General features: G+C 42.5%; 1 protein-coding gene across 1 annotated transcript in view; it reads left to right on the top strand.

Annotated features, from left to right (window-relative positions):
* LOC142954749 (low-density lipoprotein receptor-related protein 1-like) overlaps window positions 1-18371 on the top strand; it is a 68876-nt gene that overhangs the window by 1082 nt on the left and 49423 nt on the right. The window contains exons 2-4 of the mRNA XM_076095959.1: window positions 11007-11144; window positions 17784-17903; window positions 18218-18346. Coding sequence (XP_075952074.1) covers window positions 11007-11144; window positions 17784-17903; window positions 18218-18346 — 387 coding nt within the window. The remainder of the gene's footprint in view (window positions 1-11006; window positions 11145-17783; window positions 17904-18217; window positions 18347-18371) is intronic.

Raw genomic sequence — 18371 nt, 5'->3', positions numbered from 1 at the left:
TGTTTAGGGATGTGTCTGCTCTTGTCTGGGCTCTTGCGGGATCTGTGCATTCACAAAGAGTCTTGTCCCAGCCACTCACATCTGTCAGCTTCTCCATCCTCTCATTCCGTCCATAAACTCTCTGGTAAAAGCCTCCCCTCTGTTTATATGCAGGCACTAATGGAGATTTTACTGTCTACATGTGCCACACCTTACATCTGTCATGCCACAAGCATTCTCTCACTATTGTCTGGCACGCAGAGACAAGCAACTAACACCCAGCATTAAGGGACGTGTAAACTGTGGGAGGAAACACAGGTAAGTCTTAACACAGAGCGTTAGGGATTCAAAAAGCGTTTGGAAAAAGCTGAGGGGGTTACGAGATGTATCGTTTTCAGATTCAGAGCAATACAAAGGTGAAGCTGAACAGGGAAAAAAATCTGTCATCTGCTATCTGTCACTCTCCTGTATTCATTGATTAACACGGACTTCACTGCTAACAGCTTTATTTATATAGTCTCCAGTAAATTTAGCAAAAATATATTGCTGAAGATTTTTTCAGAGGGGAAGAAAATGATCAATTGTTGTTTTGTAAATAACAGCAATCGCAGAACATGAGCAATTTTATGTAAGTGTCGCCCACATGATTCACTCGAGGAAGCTATGGCCGTTCAGTTTGTGCCGCTTTTCTACTAAGCAATTGAACTGAGTGAATTTTCCATAGCGCTTATGTAATTTGGCGACACGGGCAATGGTGGGATTTATCTTCCGCATGAAAAGATGGAGAGCGGTGTTTCAACTAGAACATCAAGATATGTTCTGCTCAATTACCCGCTTCCCATGGGCTCTACTCTGCCTGTCACTTTACCTTTTCGTTAAGGCGCTTCTCTATTTGTGTGAGTTTCGTAGGCAGTCATAATAAATATCTGTTGCAGCAATTAATGCACTTTTTCTTTGTACAGTGCTATGTGTTGGCAGTCTAACAAGCACAGTCAAAAGTCAAGGCGCCTTTTAAGTATCACAATGAAAAGCAGCCAGACTGTGATTACATCCAGTCGTCGAGTTGATCCAGCCATTAAATGTGAGTCGTGTTTGGGAAAAGAGCGCTGCAGATAAAGCTACAGAGTGAACGGGCCTGAGCCAGCATAGATGGAGATGGGAGAGTTAGGAGGAGTATGACTGGAGGAGGAGGTTATTTAAAATCCTGCTCTGACTCAGCGGAATGCTAAAGTCTTTTACTTGTTCTCCTGGCTTTTACATTCACCGGGTGAAACAGTTTGCAGGTCATCAGCCTTTCCAGCGTTTCCTCCGCTTGCTGTAAACAAGGCTGCTCTCAACTGAGCTGTTAAGGAAGTAGTAGATATAAAGGCAAGCCAAACATTGATCCCTCTGAGAGGGGGACTGCAATCTGGAACAGCTGGTGAAGTTTTGTGTTTTATCTTTTTTTCATTTTGAAAGTTCAAGGTGTCATCTGGTGATCCTCTGCTCTCTTTTCTCAGCCGCAAAGTTTACAAAAGCAGTCAAACTTTCTCTTTCAAGCTTAGTTTATGAAGGAAAGAGAATTCCAAGAACATTCTGAGTGCAATCTGACCACAGTCTAGTTCTGTGCATTAATGTTGATGGGAATTAGAGAGGTGCATGGTACTATAATTACGACATTATCTCCAGTTCAAGTTAATTACTAACTACAGGCTTGGTTTACAACGAGTATAGTCAGTGATTTCACAAGGCAAGAACTGTTTCCTCCTATTGTCTTCCTCTTTCTTTTCTTCCCCTCTCCCTTCTGTGGCAGCTTTGCTGTACTCTGATCTTGGTGCAGGTTCTGCCCACACTAAGATATCGGCAAGATAAGACTATTTGAAAAGGGAGTTAATGAAAATATGAGTCTGCCTGTATTATTCCATTCAAGTGTTGTGATGAAAACCACACAATGACTGTAGCTCATTTGGCTGCAGCACCAGTCTTGTTTCTGGTAAATGCCACCTGTCTTGTTTACGATGATCATGAATTCACTTGCTGTCAGACAGGTGGGAGTTGTAAACGTGTGCTTTTGTCCGCTGTGGATCTTTGATCTGCACCGCTGGTACCCAAGCTGGAAGAAAGTGCACTCCTGAGTATCATACTGTCTGGAGGCCTAATTGCCTGTCGTTCCTAAACCATTTATCTGAGCTGTAATTATGTTGAGGAGCTAAAGACAGACTTCTGCCACAGTAGAGGGGTTGCATCGCATGAGGCGTTGACATGCTGTGGTTGAGGTGGCAGTTGACGCCAATCGTGAATGTTGGCATCCTTTATCCTGTGGGCTAGTTTATTAGAGGGGTACTGAGTCGGAGTGATGGGATGATACATGTATGGATGCATGTTTTTTGCACATGTATCTGCATGACTCATAAATGGGTCGGTGGAGGTCTGGACAGGTTGCCAGCTGTTGTGCCGCATTAGCCCTCAGACCCCCAGTGTGCACCTCCCTCTTATAGCCCCTATTATTCCCACTCAGATGGCCATCAGCAATCTGTGTGTACAGTCCCCTGTCTGCAGGTGGGACCCTGTCATCCTCTCCCAGGGACTGCACTGACTCCCCTCACTGCATGGCTTCAGTTGGTTTCAGACAAGCCATTTCACCTCAACTACACAGGCTTAGGGCTCGGGAAGTGGTTGACACGTGCCCTCAGGGCAGGAGTATATACTCTGTGTGTCTCAGCGACGGTGCTCTGTGCAGGAGTGCTGCTTTTTCATGCTCTTATAGGTAGTTATGGTATGTTGTTAAAGGGTTATCTTGCGTCTGTCTAGCAGAGAAGAAGTGGTGAGGGGCTCTTCATGATGTCAGTGGATGGCTTCCCTCGCAGAGGTTGAGCAGACAGTCTACAGAAGTCCAAAATCAGTAAGACAAAGATATGTGGATTGAGGTTTCTTGGTTGCATTTTCTATTTTGGGTTTGTGTGCACAGTTTTCCATCAGGGTCATTTCTTTTCTTGGAATTAAAAGGTTTATCCAGAGGTACTAGTATCAAAAACAAGTACTGACCGGTGAAATCTTCAATCTCAAAGTATCAAAATTAAAGCTTTTCAGCATTATTATTTGAACAAATATAGAATTTTAAAAAAGTTCATATTTTCTTTTAAGTGGGGTTGTATGCGGTAATTATCCGTAGTCAATGTATTAGCGAGAGTGGATGGCGGTCAATGTGAGATTGGAGAATCGGACAGGAGCACCCGGCCAGGTGTGTGACTTTGGTGATTTAAAGGGTTAATCCAGATTCACCAAAGTCCCACAAGAATACAAACACACTAACGGATCAAGGCAGCGGTAGACCAGCAACTTCTATGTTTTGCGAAGTAAGACTGATGTTTTTTTGTCAATGTAATCTCGTGGCTTTGAAGAGAGTATAGATAATGCAGGGCCACGTCTACAGCAGTACACTGCTTTGCTCCCGCTCTGGTACTCCTCTCCGTTTCTCCAAACTTGGGGCGTGTCGACTGCCATCTACTGCAGGTAATACAATGGCTATGGATAACATGATACAACCCCACTATCCCTTTAATTTTCTTACACTTATAGTGAAAGTTTTTTTTCATGATGCTAGAATTAAAAGTGCTGTGTGACAACTGTAATTTAATTTCGCAGCCCTGTTGGAGTGGTCGCTGTACGAAACACGGACTCCCTGTCCGTAACCCGAGTCTGTATGCAATTAGGATTCTTGCGTGAACCGCATTCACTGTGGATGAGCAACCGAATGGGAACAGATGTTTGAGTAAGCATTTAGCATGAAAATGTCCACAGGAGGGCTTCCAAGCAGGGGGTGGAATGCATCTCAATCATGTAAATACACAGTACCGTGTGGGGAAAAGAGGGGCTATCTACTTTCATTCAGGGTGAAAAAATGAGCTGTTAGTATTTAACACTTGCAAATCACAAGCCACTCCCTGTATTTGTACTGTCAGGCTGTCATTTAAGTCGTCTCAATAGGGGAGTAGGAGTAGTATACACATATAGACCTTGTTGATGCTTGAAAGTCATTTTGAGGGGATATACAATGGAATGCAGTTTCATAATGAAACTGAGGGACCCGTGGCTGAAGAGGCTTTAATGTAACAATGGACGAATGTGGACCCTCATATTCAGACACACACCGTCGTGTTAAGCTTCCTGTAAGCATGTGACTTCATGTCTTTGCTTTACAACAGGACACTTTGCGCTAACGCACTGTAAATTCCTTCAAAGAGTTTGTCTGATGTCAAAATAGTGGTACGACACTGTTGAAAGTAGCTCAACCCTAACACTCACAAGTAACACTCAACCATATCATGGCCCTTGGCCCACACACTCTGGCCCATGCCAGTGGATGCCATGGCCTGGTAGGGTTGTCTGATGGGAAGATTGAGTTATCATATCCGTGCAGCTGCCTGAAGTGGCCGGACAATAAAGTTATCTGTCCATCTCTTGCCCTGGAGCCCCCGCTGAACGCCCGCCAGCCTTGTCCTTTGTCCGGACCATCTGACTGTCATGCCACAGCAGCCTCTCCAAGACGACCAGGAACAGCCAACTGCTGAGGACATGGAGCGATGGGGAGAAGGGATGATCCTACAGGAAAAGCCTTTGTATTGGAGAAAAGGGGCAAATTAGCATTTAGGCTGAGGAGGAAAATGGAAATTACTTTGTAAAGCTTTGATCCATTTTCTGTAAAAGCAGGCTTTTACTGTAAAGTTGAGGTGGGGAGGGGGGAGTCTTTTCATAGCCTAAAATCAGTCATGTAGCTGCACTTGCAGGGGGCACCATGCATGGGGCTGGAGGGTCTGCAGTGGTTGACACACTGCTTCCACAGAGGAAGGAGCAAAGCCCTGTAAATCCCTCTGGTCTGTGGCCCTGAGCCCTCCTCAGCTTCACCAGCCTATCAACAGACAGAGAACGCAGGGCTTTCTCACGCCACACAGGCACCACTTCGCTTTCTCTGCTGTCTCCTCCACGCCCTGTCTGCTTCTCTGCCTCTTTCTTTCTTTCCTGTCTCCCACCGTCTTCCTCGCTGCCTGTCAAAGTAGGCAAAGAAGCTAGACTCAAGTCATCTCTGTTCCCTGTTCCTCATATCTCATCTCAAGTCTTTCCTCTGGTTTAATTGCCTCACAGCCCACCCCCCCCCCCCCCCCCCCCCACCCCCCCTGGCTGCAGATGGTTTGTTGGTTTGTTGGTTTGTTTTTGCCAGCCGTCTCTTTGTATGGAACTTTAGGGAAATGTGCTGCTGTGCTTTTTACATAGGGACAGTTTACTCTGTGGCAACACATTTAACAGACCGGTGTAACAAGCTTGAAGAAGCAGGTGCACAGGTTTAATAGATTTGTGGTGTTGTCTTACTGGAAGTATACCGGTTTAAGTGACACTGAAAAGACAGAGCTTAGGTAAAGTATCAAACACTCCCACCTTGTAAAACATTTGTTGTTAGTAAAAACAAAAACAAATAGTGGATCTACTGAGATCAAATTAATGTCAGTTGATTTTATATTATAATTCACTTATCTCTGATATTCATCCATATGCTCAGTACGTACACAAAAGATAGATGCATCTAGTTATTCTTGTCAGGATCTCCATAGTCGTTTATTTCTATAGTCGAGAAACTAGATGCAGCAAAGCACAACATGTAACTCACAGTATAATGCAGTTTCCATTTTTAGTCATGTCATGTTATTGTGATTTATATTCATCCTTTTAAGATTATGTTAAGGGTGTTGGAGGAATAAGTATCTCATCAGGTCTTCCTCCAGTGAGAGCACCATGTGCTATACTGTAAGTCCTGTGTGCTGCGGCTGCCTCGGTAGGGTTTGTCATAGCCATGTGCTTGTTGCTTGTTGTGCATTCTGCTGCAAAGTGTGATTCCAGAGAGCGGAGAGTCAGTCAATGGGCAGACCTGCCTGTCGCCCTGCACAACATATTCATTCGAGCTGACAGCAGACTTTATGGGAGTCAGTCAGAGGCTGGCATGGAACCCGAAGAGCAGGAAGAAAAACAGGCTTTTATGCTAAGGACAAAAGAGCGACAGGGGATCCAAATTTAAGGTCATTGCATAACTACGGGAACTGAGGGATGGGGGATGGTGGGGTACAGAGGTTGAGGTGTTTGAGGGAAGCACAAATTGGGAGAGATCGTCTTTCACGTCACAACCCTATTGCCTAGTCTCGGTCAGACAAGTTAGTGGAACCTATAGAGCCACAAGCGAGGGATGAGTGCTCTCTGTATTGGGGAATTACTTGAAGGTGACACAGATGGTGATGCATTACCCAAATCTACACTGTGCACAGGGGAAAGTGTAATATTGTCTTTGCACAAAGTCATATTTCACTCCATAGAGCACATGCTGCAATAAGAGTTTAAGCTGAACACAAGTTCTGCATTATGATTCATAGTGTATAATGTTTTAATCATGATGACGCTCTGTGCTCATTTCTCTAAAATGTGATTCTTATAAGAGACTCAGTGGGAGAGAGTTCGTGCAGCAGATTGGAGAAGGATTTTAACAATGAGATCCCTGAGGACACATGAGGATATGCTGATATCGCTGTTAGCTGATCACACACTTTAGTGCAATAATGTAATTATCCTCACTCTCCCCTCTAATAGGTGTGAGGGTTGTAATTTTCCCTCTTATTTCTTTCTCTCATCCACTGCACTGCCAAGATTCTTACATTGTTCTCACTCGCAGTGCTTTGTCTCCAAGGCTTCCACACACACTGAAGAATCTGTGCTATCCCAGTGAAGGACAAGTTAAGTTATTGTAACATGTTGTTCTGTAATAATTATATTCCTTCCCTCCTATAGCAAATTCTATAGGACCTGCTAATGACCTTTTAAAGGGCACATGATAGCTATTTTAATCGAAGGAGTTTTTCCAGAGTTTTTGTTAAGTCTCCATATTTCAAAATGATTAATTTCACTTCTTCACTTCTCTTTGTAGTACTTTATTTGTGTTTTTTCTGCACTGAATGAACAGAGAAAATGGTTTCAGAAAGGTACCTGCAAAAAAAATAGAAGTGGTTTCACATTTCTATGTTGTGGCCCCTTAACAGATGGAGATGATTATGATTTTATGAAGTTATCCATCTTTTATGGAACTTTTAAAGAGAGTTGCAAAGCATTTCCCACAGACTAAAAATAACAGCAAAAGTATTACAAGAGTGGTAGGAAATGTATGCCGCAGGGTGATAGATCGCATCTTTTGGTCTTATACAAATCCTAGTAGTTACATTTTTTTATAAGTTGAGAGTGATAAGGCGGGATCGGCTCCAGCGCCCCGCGACCCTGAACAGGATAAGCGGTTTGGATAATGGATGGATGGATGGAGAGTGATAAGGCACTTTTGACTCAAGGCGAGGCAAGAGCATAATAATTTGCTGGATTAAGTGTGATAGCAAAAGTATGAATTACTTTGTCCAGATCAGTAAATTATAAGATATATTTAATTTTGGAAATGTTAATAAAAAAAAAAAAATAGTGATAGAAGATCTGCTAGCCTGTTTAAACATGAAAGAAACGCCAGCCCCTTGATCTAGGCTTTGCAATGACGGACCTAAATGAAGGCAGAAAGTTTAGTCAGTTATAAAGTTTGACATTGAGCATTTGATATTTCCAGAGCAGGTTGTGATACATGTTCTTGCCTAGAGAACCTGATGTGGAGCTTGTGAGAAGTGGCGGTGCGCAAGAGAAAGTCACAGTATACCAAAGAAGTGAAATGTAGTGACAGTGCTGCGTACCGTTGAGTACCGGCCCACTTTGTGCACTCGTTCTCATTATTGACTCCCTTTTCAAGCTGAGCATATAACGAATGGAAGAGAAAATAGAAGAGTTGAGTCTTTTAATCATGAGTTACGTCTTTCCACTGAGCAACAGTGTTTGAGGACTGTAAATATGCAGTTTATACTCCCGAAACATGAATAGAAACCTAGTTATTTCAATTATTGTTCTCCTCGGCATCTGGGGCGGAGAGAGTTTGGATGGGAATCTGACATCTACTCTGTCTGTACAGCCAAATGCTCCATGTAAGTTTCCAAATTCATGGAACTGTAACTTGTTGTTGGCTTTGCCTGGAGCATCGGGGATCTTGACGTAATGATCTTTCAGTTGAGAAAAAGCTCTGCCGCCTTGATGAATTACTTTACATACTGTTGCTTCACTGACACTTAAATCTCCAGTTTGGCAGTAAAAGGTGCCAATTAACCGATGCCAAAAACCTTAAGGTGATCAGCACTTGGATAGGAGTCTAGGCCTTCATGTTTGTGACGACAGTGCGATTCTAATCAACAGTAGAATGAGCTCGTCTGCAGTTCCTTTGCTCCTGTCTTGAAGTGCTTATCTGGATGGTGGTTTATGTTGGTTTTCATAGAAATAGTCTAATAAGAATATGTTAAATCAGACAAAAGCCATGTTTAAGAGAACCATTTCACTTAATCTGGTTTAAAGAACCACTTTAGTTTATCTGGGGGAAACTACACTTAAGATCCAAGACATTTCAAAAGGAACAGAACATGCAATTGGTTGCTAAAACAAGAAATGTGGTAACTGTGTCACAAAGATCAGTTGATGCTATGAATTAGCTATGAATCTCACTTTGGCTCAAAATAAATGATTTGTTTTGCGCATCTCTCTCTCTAAAACCTTGAACAAAAACAGAAATTTGAGAACGAACCAGTTTGAAAAAACATGAAAAGAAGTTCTGCTGTGTTCTTTACCATCTGATTTGCACAGCAATCCTCTGCTTCCACTGACGGATGACGCAGGAAATGGCTACTGCCAGTATGAGGGGAGCTTATTGTAATACACTGCCAACAACTTCCCAAACTGGAGCAGAGAGTACAGGGTTCATCTCCATTGTCCCTCCTGCAAAGTTATTTAATCCTCCATATTGTCCATCCTATTTATTTTTCTGCTGCTGGTCCCTATTCAGCTCCTGCCAAGGTATTACTGTGTTGTTCTTTACGGCTGTTGTGTGTCGCTGGCAGTTGTGAGTGTGTTTCCAAAAACGTATTCTGATGCTGCCTGGTGAGTGGAAAGGTAGGAGGAGTGTGTGTGTGTGTGTGTGTGTGTGTGTGTGTGATGGAGAGTAGAGTTGTTCTCTTCAGTCTTTTGGTGGCTGCAATTCCTGGGATAGTGTAGCACAGACACTGTATCAGTTGATCAGTTTATTTGTCTATCTGCTAAATCCCTAACGCATCACTTTCTGTCACATGTACTTGCATGTATGCAATGTTGCAAATACACAGTTCGGGCAGTGTGCGTCATTCAGATGTCTTTCACTGTGACTCACTCAGTCAAAACAGTTGACAAATGTTAAATCTTTGGCAGGATTTTTTTATTTTTTTTTTATTTCCTGTGGGCAGATTATTCGCGGTACTGCAGTTTCTGTGGAAATCCCCAGGTTGGTAGTTTATTGAATGTAAATCAGACTGGCTTAGAGGCCGAGGCTGTAGGAGGGCTGCTAATATGCTAGCATCCCCCGGATGGGAGAGCTCTCCCTCTCCCTAAGCCAGATGTATTAGAAGCTAATTCTCTGTTCGAATGTGACACATTTTCCACTCAGGCTGTTGTGGTGGGATCATTATGGAACCGCTTGTCACTTTAAGGTACTTGTTTGAACTGAGTTACATTTTATGATGTGTGTGTGTGGTTACTAATCTCTTGAATGGATAGAGAGGACTTGGAGAGAAAGCTTGTGGTTTTCTTCAGGGAATGCCGACATGCAGGCGAATGTTTCCCTTCATAAGTCTTTATGCAGATCCACACTTTGATTTATTTGATGGCATGTCTTGTAAGAGTAGGAGAGAGATGTATTTTTGTTTTCCTCGAAGACCTTATAATCTCCACCATCTCAAATGGATGTGCATGACACAAATACCTAACATACTGAATGTCAAGTCAAAACAGTTTTTTTTTTTACAGTACAACAACCAATATCCTCAGAGTCTCCGTTCAGATAAGGAAAAAATGCATGAGGGTCAATTGAACTGGATTTTGGCTGCTTAATATTCAGACACAGGACTTTGTGTATGTCAGATGTCTGAAGGATGCATCTGAAACAGGTTTGCAGCTCAGGGTTCACAAATTCACTTAACATCATCTCAAAGTCTCTCAGCACCGTACACAACCCGCAGGACTCTACAGATCGTTTCCTGTGAAGGCGGTGAACTTTATTTTCTCTGCTTTTTCTAAAATGGGTCAGCAGATGTTAGAGACAGAAAAAGGGAAAGAGAGGTGGTGGTGGAGGAGGAAGAAGAGGAGGAGGAGGAGGAGGAGGAGGAGGAGGAGGAGGAAGAAAAACAGCCAAAGCAAACTGTTTGCTCTGCAGTGTGGGCTGAGAGGAGAGATCAAGAGAAGAGTGGGAGAGAATTAAGGGTAGATACTGTATCTACTCTATGTTCTGGTGTGATGCTGCCAATGAAAAATTCTGTGCTTTTTCTGGATCCCGTTCTGTCTTTTGCCCGCCACTTCCCTTCAGATTCTATATCGTCAGTATTTATAATAACGTTCCTTTGATATCTTACATTTGCACACCATATTTCATCTCTTTGCCATGCTGTACACATTCACAGTAAATGCATGTCTGCAAATATGTCACAAGCGAACACTATTTGACTCTCTTTGACGCATGCAGCGAACATTCAGTTTCTCATGTGTTCACCTATCATCGCAGGTTGTGCATTGAACTAGAGGTGGAGGTTGTTTCTAATGCTGTATGTATATGCTTTTGTTTTATTGTATATTGCAAATGAGGGCCTGCCCTCAAAGATCTCTCAGATATAAATGAATGAATGAATGACTGTCTTTTTGTTGTGTCTTATCTCTGTTCTATTAATTCTTCTGTTCTCAAGTCAATATTTTAAAAGGGATCTTGATCTCAAAGAGACTTCCTGATTAGAATAACGAGATTAGAATGAAAAATCTAACATTTTCTATCTGTTGGGTTGTTAAGAAAGTTTCTTTTGGTCTTTCTATATTTTGCTTTGTACTGCTGTTTTTTCCTAACATGTGTTTTTCTTGTTTTCCAGGCTCACACAACAGGGTGAACCAGTGTCCTGTCAATGAACACGGTTGCCTGGACCTGGATGTGTGTATCCATATGAGCAAAGTGTGTGATGGAGTCCCCGACTGCAGCGATGGCTGGGATGAGGGCCCTCACTGCAGAGGTAATATACACATAGAAGCATGCAGACACCATCTGCTAACTCCCATTTTCTGCAAAAGAAAAGTGAGAAGAGAGAGTCTCATCATTTTCTCTATCTCCGCTGTCGCAGAGAGACGAGAGTGACAGCCTTTACTGCGGGTCAAAAATGACCAGCCAGCTTCTCCTCCCTAGCATCTCCTACTTGTCTTTCCGTTCCGAAACCATAATCTCTATGCAATAATCTCCTCTATTAGGCCATTTAATGAGCTGGCCTGCTCAGGTTTGTGCAATTACAATGGAATTTCTCTTTCTGTTCCAAAAAAGTCATTAATTTATCAATCAGCCTAGCTATGTCACTGTTTCCCAAATCCCGGTGGAAATGATGAGCATTGAGCCCAGATGCAGCTGGAAAAGAATCTCATCAAATCCTCCACTATTAATTAGAGTTGATAGAAGAAGGAGCGATGGAACATATTGGGTCCATAGAGTCGGCCTTTGTTGCAGTAGACAAAGAAGCAAACGCTGGCCGCCTACAGAGTATTGCCTCAGTATTCAGCAAGGCAGTCCTCTGATATAGCGGTAAGAAGCTCTGTCTGTTTATAGTTGCAATAACTCATGTTGAGTTACATACTTTTAATTTCAGATGTGCACACCCAAGTGTCGTTCTCTCCATTTTGCTTGTAGCAGTAATGCCCTGTGCTAGTCAGTATCAAAAGCCCTTTACTGGAATACAAAATCACTTATTTAATCAAATATTTACAATCAAGTCTCTGTGGACCAAAGTCCTGGAACACGAGTTGGTCTGCCAGGTTCCCAAACAATGTATGTAATCTCAGATCATCTTATCTCTTCTACTAATACAAAGCTTCAGTACCTGCAACTGTACATTTGAGTAATTTCAAATATTTTAGGTTAATTTGTTGTGAGCATGATGTCTGTTTTTTATGTATTTACTTTTTCAGTTGTAACTTTTTGTGTTTTAATGTCAGCTTAGTGTACTCTATTCGTATTGTTTTTTGCAATGTAATGTCTCTCCATCTTATTCTCCTCTGTACACATTTTTGTTATTGAACCACCCTGTATAGGTAAAGACTGAGTGAATAAATAGTTATTCTACATCGAGTTAAGTTGCTAGATTAAAAAGCTGTCGTGCATTAGTCAGAGCATTTAAGTGCGATATGGTTTATCCTGCAGAGCAGGAGCACTGTTGGGCTGATGAAGTGGACACTTGTTTGGAGTGGGTGAGCGCGTTGGTATCCCACACACTGGTCATCACTGCGAGACAAGCCTTTACACAACATAGTGATGATGTCATCTAATCACAACATGCACTGCCTGAAGACACAAGTCCAGCTGTCCTCAGTAAAGCATTAGTCACACACCTACACGTTCATGGGCTTGTAATGCACGCTTATACTCACACGTGCACACAAACATACACTCGCACAGTCACATTCTTGCAAATATACACCCAAACACACCCATTGCACCACACACAAACACGCCAGCAGTGTGTCAAGAAGGGTTGGCTATGCCGTTTGTGAGCTCCCCCTCTTTTCAGTGAAAGGCCTGGCCTTTCACAAGCATGTACGTGTTTGCTTGTACGCCAGGTTGTGCAAGTATACCTGGGCGCTGATGCCTGAAAGCACACTTTGTCAGTCGGTGTGTCCAGGTAATTCTGCCAAAGTTGTTGACAAGAGGTGGTTAGAAAGGGGAGTTGTAGCAAGGTTAGGCAGGAATTTTATCTTACTGAAATATATTTTCTCAGCATTTTCAAAGTGTGTGGCAGGGCAAGGGATTAGTTGGCGTGGTTTGGGTTGAAATTATAGCAAGGGAGTAACCACTTGGACTCAATGGTGCTGCGATGGGTGGTGAATTTGATACAGGCAATATGGTTCCAAGTTTCAGATACAGCACTCTGATCTCACACTTGATTTGTGTTTTCTGACTCTTAGCGAAAGCAAAGTCATTGGAAAGGAAAATGTTTTTGTTTGAGGTACTCAAAATCTTTTTTTCTTACTATGAGTGAGAAAATAGTCAAGACTATTGCGTATGCCAGCTGCCGCACCAAGTTTTAAATATCCGCATTGGCTGGCCGTAGAGTAGCCCTCGTTTGTCCCATACACTTACTGTAGCTGCGGGTAGTACTAGTAAGCCTGATACCTCGACCCCTTAAGAACCTTCTCTGATAGCAAAAGAAGGGAGTATGTAGTAGTATCTGACTTATTCAAGGGAGGAGTCCTTGGTGCCTTGTTTAAGAGCATGTAAAAGGCATGTGTTGAGAATGCTTTCCAATGTTATTACATGATCCAAACCAGGGTCTTGAGTTTCTTTGTCATCCTTTAGTCAAAACACAAACTATATGGCCAGGCCTATATTCAAAAGGCCCCCTTTTAACTAAATGTAGCCTTCTTGGTCAGTTGGCAGTTATGTTGTTTTTCTCTCATATGGGTGAAAGTTGAGTCTTTTCATTGATCTGAAGGCCTGCATTTGTCCTTTCTCTGTCATCTTGTGGGTGATGGGGCCTCTGCTGGGGGGGCAAGGCCTTAGACCTGCCTCCCTCAGAAGGGACTGATTGATAGGGAAAAGAAAATGGGGTCACGGCAGTGCTCTTGAGAGCTCTCGCTGTCTCAAAGGGCTCCCTGATTATTGTAGCGGCCTGATGCTATTGTTTATGCATGCAGTGGTTTTTCATTGTCCTTCATGTCTCGCGAACTGTGGAATCGGTCATAGGCTACTTGAATCTGCCTGCAGTTAGACCACATTTTCATCTTTATTCATGAGTGGGTCTTGACCTAAATGAGTTTATTGGCTGCAGTTAGAGTTGTCTCGCATGACAAGACCTGTTTTATTGCCCGTCTCTGCCAGTCACTGTATTTAGAGACACACAGTGTTACGAAACTGTCATGTCTTTCTAGGCTCATGATGGGATGTGAAGAGTAAAGAAAATCTGAGTTTTGATTTTGTGAGGCAAGTTAAACTGTTGTGTGTGTGTATGGGAATGTTTTGTGCCACAGTGTGTACTTTGTGTGTGCGTCTGTACATTTGTGTTTGAGTATTTGTGTTAGATTAAGTGTCTGGGTCAGCAGGCTGCCACTGTTTGTAACCATGATAGCTACTGTTTGCTCATTACTCAAGCCACTGCCCTGCTGGTGTTTGCACATGGTTATTCTGTCCCCTTTGACTCTGCAGCTCCACACAATTGCCAATAAATGCCCCTTTATTTTCACAATTGCTGAGCCTATGCACACCTTAATACCTGGGTATGCACATCTTTTTCTCCTTTAAGTATGATCTACCCTTCTCAAAAGTCATTTCTGTTCAGTAATGCAGCACATGGAATGCACCAAATAATCGCAAGGTAGTTTCACAGTATGAAATTGTCTCAGCGAGTGCCTGACCGTGTGTTTAACTGACCATGGCCTTCTGCTAAACTTAAATGAGATTAGTGTTCTCAAAGTTTTAGTCGATAATACGTTTGTCCAAATTCTTCATAATATTATGTGCAATGCTAGAATGCAAACTGATTATGTAAAGGTATGCATATTCACACAAACAAATAGAAATATGTACAAACCATTCAGTTTGAGAAGTAGGAAGCGGGTAATTTGATGGAACCGTGTAGGAAAACGGTAGACTCCTGTCAGCTGCAGGTAGAGGGCAGGGCATGTGTAGACTTGTTTCCAGACCGTGAGAGCACAAAGGTAGGAATGTCCTGGGAATTACCTCTCTTTAACGCCTCACACATTGGAATAACCTGTTTTTGTTAGTGTGTGTGATTCAACTTGTGCTTTCAATTACGGCTTGTGGATGTCGAAATGTAGGGAGGCTTCATTTATTTTATTTGGGATTTTTCATAAAGTAAGGGATTAGTTTTCAAGCCAGTTGATGGATAGATGAGCGGATCTTTTTAAAGACTTGGGTTTTGTTGTGTAACTACGGACATGACCCAAACGCCACCCGGCCTCTTTTTCACTCAACCTGCGTCACCCTGTTGCACCCGGCCTGTCAGCCCCATGAGTGTGTTTTAGAGGAAAATGTCAACTTTCATATATTTCCATATTGACTGGCCATGGACAGCGTCCAACACCAGGTCTTCTTCTCTTCTTCATGTCTCTGTGGCCTCTCCTAAAGTATTTTTTTTCTCATAGTCTCTATTTTTGTGTGTTGCTGTTCATGCTCCTCATCTCTTTGACTTTTATTTGTGTGTATGTTGTGTGTATTGGTAACTCCCTCATAGGAATAGTTCCAGACATATTTTCAGAATATGCATATCATATAAGGACACAACCTCAATGGATTGCATCTGGAACTTGTGCTGTCATTGTATTAAAAACATGTATTATATTTTCATCAGCAAGTCATTGACGCCTGTCTTGTGCAAACAAATGTGAGATGTCTTCTGATAAAACTCGGTCTCGTGGGCCTTTTTGGCAAACAGCCTTCTACTCTCACTTCTTGCTTTAAAGAGCTATAGATGAGTGAAACTGAGGTTTTGCTATCCATGCAGTAACAGGATCAATGGCTTTGGCGTGCTTGTTTAGGACTGAAGGCCTCCAGTGTGTCACAGTGTGATTTGTTTGCTTCGGTCATTAACCCCTGGTCAAATGTCCGACGTGCTGCTGTTGCCTGTTTGCTTGGAGCTGGAACCTGCTAACCACTCCATATCCTTAAGCCCTTTCTGCACTCGTTTCCACCTCTGTTTTGCCCTGCCTTCCTCTTCTCCCCCCTCTTTCTCCATTCCTCTTTATTCTTCTGTTTTCTGTTCTTCTCATCACAGTTTCTGTCCTTCCTCGCTTCTCTCCCTTCCTCTGCTCTCTGCTATCGTAGAACTACAAATGCTCTCAGAACAAGCAAAAGGATTTGCAGATTCACATTCCAGAAAAATCCCCCCCCCCCCCGACATCCCCCCCCCGACTCTCTCAAAGGAAAATTTCTTTTCTTTTTTTGGAATAGGTCAGAAAAAGTGAATTAAAGTAGGCGATATTTTTGAATGCGTTTTTGGAGTAGCTGGGCGATAAGTATTATCAATATTAACATTTATCATCTCAACATACTATTCTATCGTCACAAAAGTCTCACCATATCATACTTTAGAGTTCTCATTTCCAAAGGACTGACTATTTAGATCTAACTAATACATGTCAAAATAATAGTTCTTGCTTTTGACAACAATTTCCTTATAATCATAAGATTATGATAGGATTTTGTTTTTATAAAACGCATTATAAATCGTTGGATGTGAGTTGACTTTGTGATTTGAGTAATTTGTATCATCACAGGTTGATACTGAGATAATGTTGATAATAATTAAAGCAATACAAATTTTGTTTATATGGCCCACCCATAGCTAGATGGGCACAAAATGACCCTGGACAGAAGTGCATTTTGGGGGTATTTTAGCACTCTAGTTGCCTGTGGTCTCTCACAGTGTGAGGCTCGGTGAATGGATTCGATGTGGGCCACATTGTTTGCTAAGGGACTCTTCCTTTCAGCGGGGCCACAACAAAAGGCTCATTGTGGCCCAGAGTGCCACAGGCTTTATATAATAAGGGCCCTTTACTGGTCCAATCTCTGCTCTTCACAGCCATACTATCACTAGCTACTGTATGCATAGTGTGTCCATAACCATTTACCGTACTTTCGTTGGAGGCTTTGGTAAATGTCTTTGTGCAAGTGGAAGCCTCTTTTATTTAGTTTTGTTATATTGGTGTTTACACTTGGCAAATGATTAATAAATGGGGATATTTCGCAACAGGTTCATTAAGCTTTGAGTGAATCGTGACATTGTCAGAATGAAACAGATGTGAATAGACAAAGGGAATATTGGTGAAGGAATGAGAGTTGATCATTAACAGAACAATATATGCCCCTATGCGCTGAGATACTATACAATCTGTAAAATGTTAATTGAATTCTGGCAGAACAAACTCAATGTGGGTCAGAGACCTGTTCTTGGTGGACACATGATCTAAATAATGAAATATTTTATCAGCCTGAGTTCAAGAGTGTCACAACAATCTTTATTGGAGGTTTAAAGCTAATAGAAGCTGTCTCAAATATCGTTTTGTTTTGTAATATCAGATGTGTTCCACCATTACTACCCTCCGCCATTTATCTCCAAGCCTAGACAAACGCACACATCTGCTTGCACACACGCATCCTATAGCTATCCCGATGAGGGGATGTGTGGATGCCCCCCTTTCATTTCCTGCCAAAAGGATGTGTCCTTGAGTTCCCTCTGGGGGCGGGAAAAAAGAGGCCCCCCTAACGTGTGCGCATTCACATCAGCTCGTCTGTCACATGCCCGGACGAATACACATTCATACACGTGTGTGTGTGTGTGTGACCCCCACTCTCTCTTTCTCACTCTCACTCTCACACACACAATCCTATGTGATCTCCCAGTGGAGATGTGATTGGATATGACAGTGTGGTTCTGTGAAGATTGTGCTGGGATTAAGATTAGCATTAGAGAGCAGATCTGCACATAAACGTGATCAAGGATGAAATTACTTAAACAGGCTTCAATTAGCCTCCATTGTCCAGAATTTATTTTCCCTCTACATACTTTTGATTTGTATGCTGGCCCCCTTCCCTGTTAGCCTCTACACTCTACAGTATTAATATTTATTTATCTCTCTGTTTTTCTCTGCTTCAGAGGGAGCACCAGGCTGTGCCTCCCATGGGTGCCAGTTTCACTGTGCTGTGACTCATGATGGGCCTCTGTGCTACTGTAGCAACGGCTATGAGGTTGCTGCAGATGGAAAGACATGTAAAGGTGAGTGGGTGATTTGTCAGATTTGTTCTAGCTTGGCCAAAGTAAAATTCATAAAATCCATCTGATTACTCTGACTTTCTGCTTGCTGACTGAAATTTGCATGGGGCAGAATGCAGAGAAGATTAAACATTGTTATCCAACCACTTGCCTCAAGGTAGTAGATAAGCACATGGTCCAGAGTTTGGTAGTAACCTTTGCTTTTTGTTACCTGGTGCTTAGAAAAATCTGCAGCAAGTTGTGAATAAGTGTTGTACAATCTGTATATATTTCAGCACTGACCGTGTCTGTTAATGTGTTGTGTTATTTTCCTGTAGATTTCAATGAGTGCAATGTGTACGGGATGTGCAGTCAGACGTGCACAAACGCCGAGGGCTCCTACACCTGCAGCTGTGTGGAGGGCTACCTGCTGCAGCCTGACAACCGCTCCTGCAAAGCCAAAAATGGTGAGAAAACACAAAAAAATGCAAA

Source organism: Anarhichas minor, unplaced genomic scaffold, assembly GCF_050575085.1.
Source record: "Anarhichas minor isolate MPS153535 unplaced genomic scaffold, ASM5057508v1 ptg000003l, whole genome shotgun sequence".
NCBI classification, from domain to species: domain Eukaryota; kingdom Metazoa; phylum Chordata; class Actinopteri; order Perciformes; family Anarhichadidae; genus Anarhichas; species Anarhichas minor.
The sequence above is the reverse complement of the archived record's forward strand: the minus strand, read 5'-3'. Positions and strand labels throughout refer to the sequence as shown.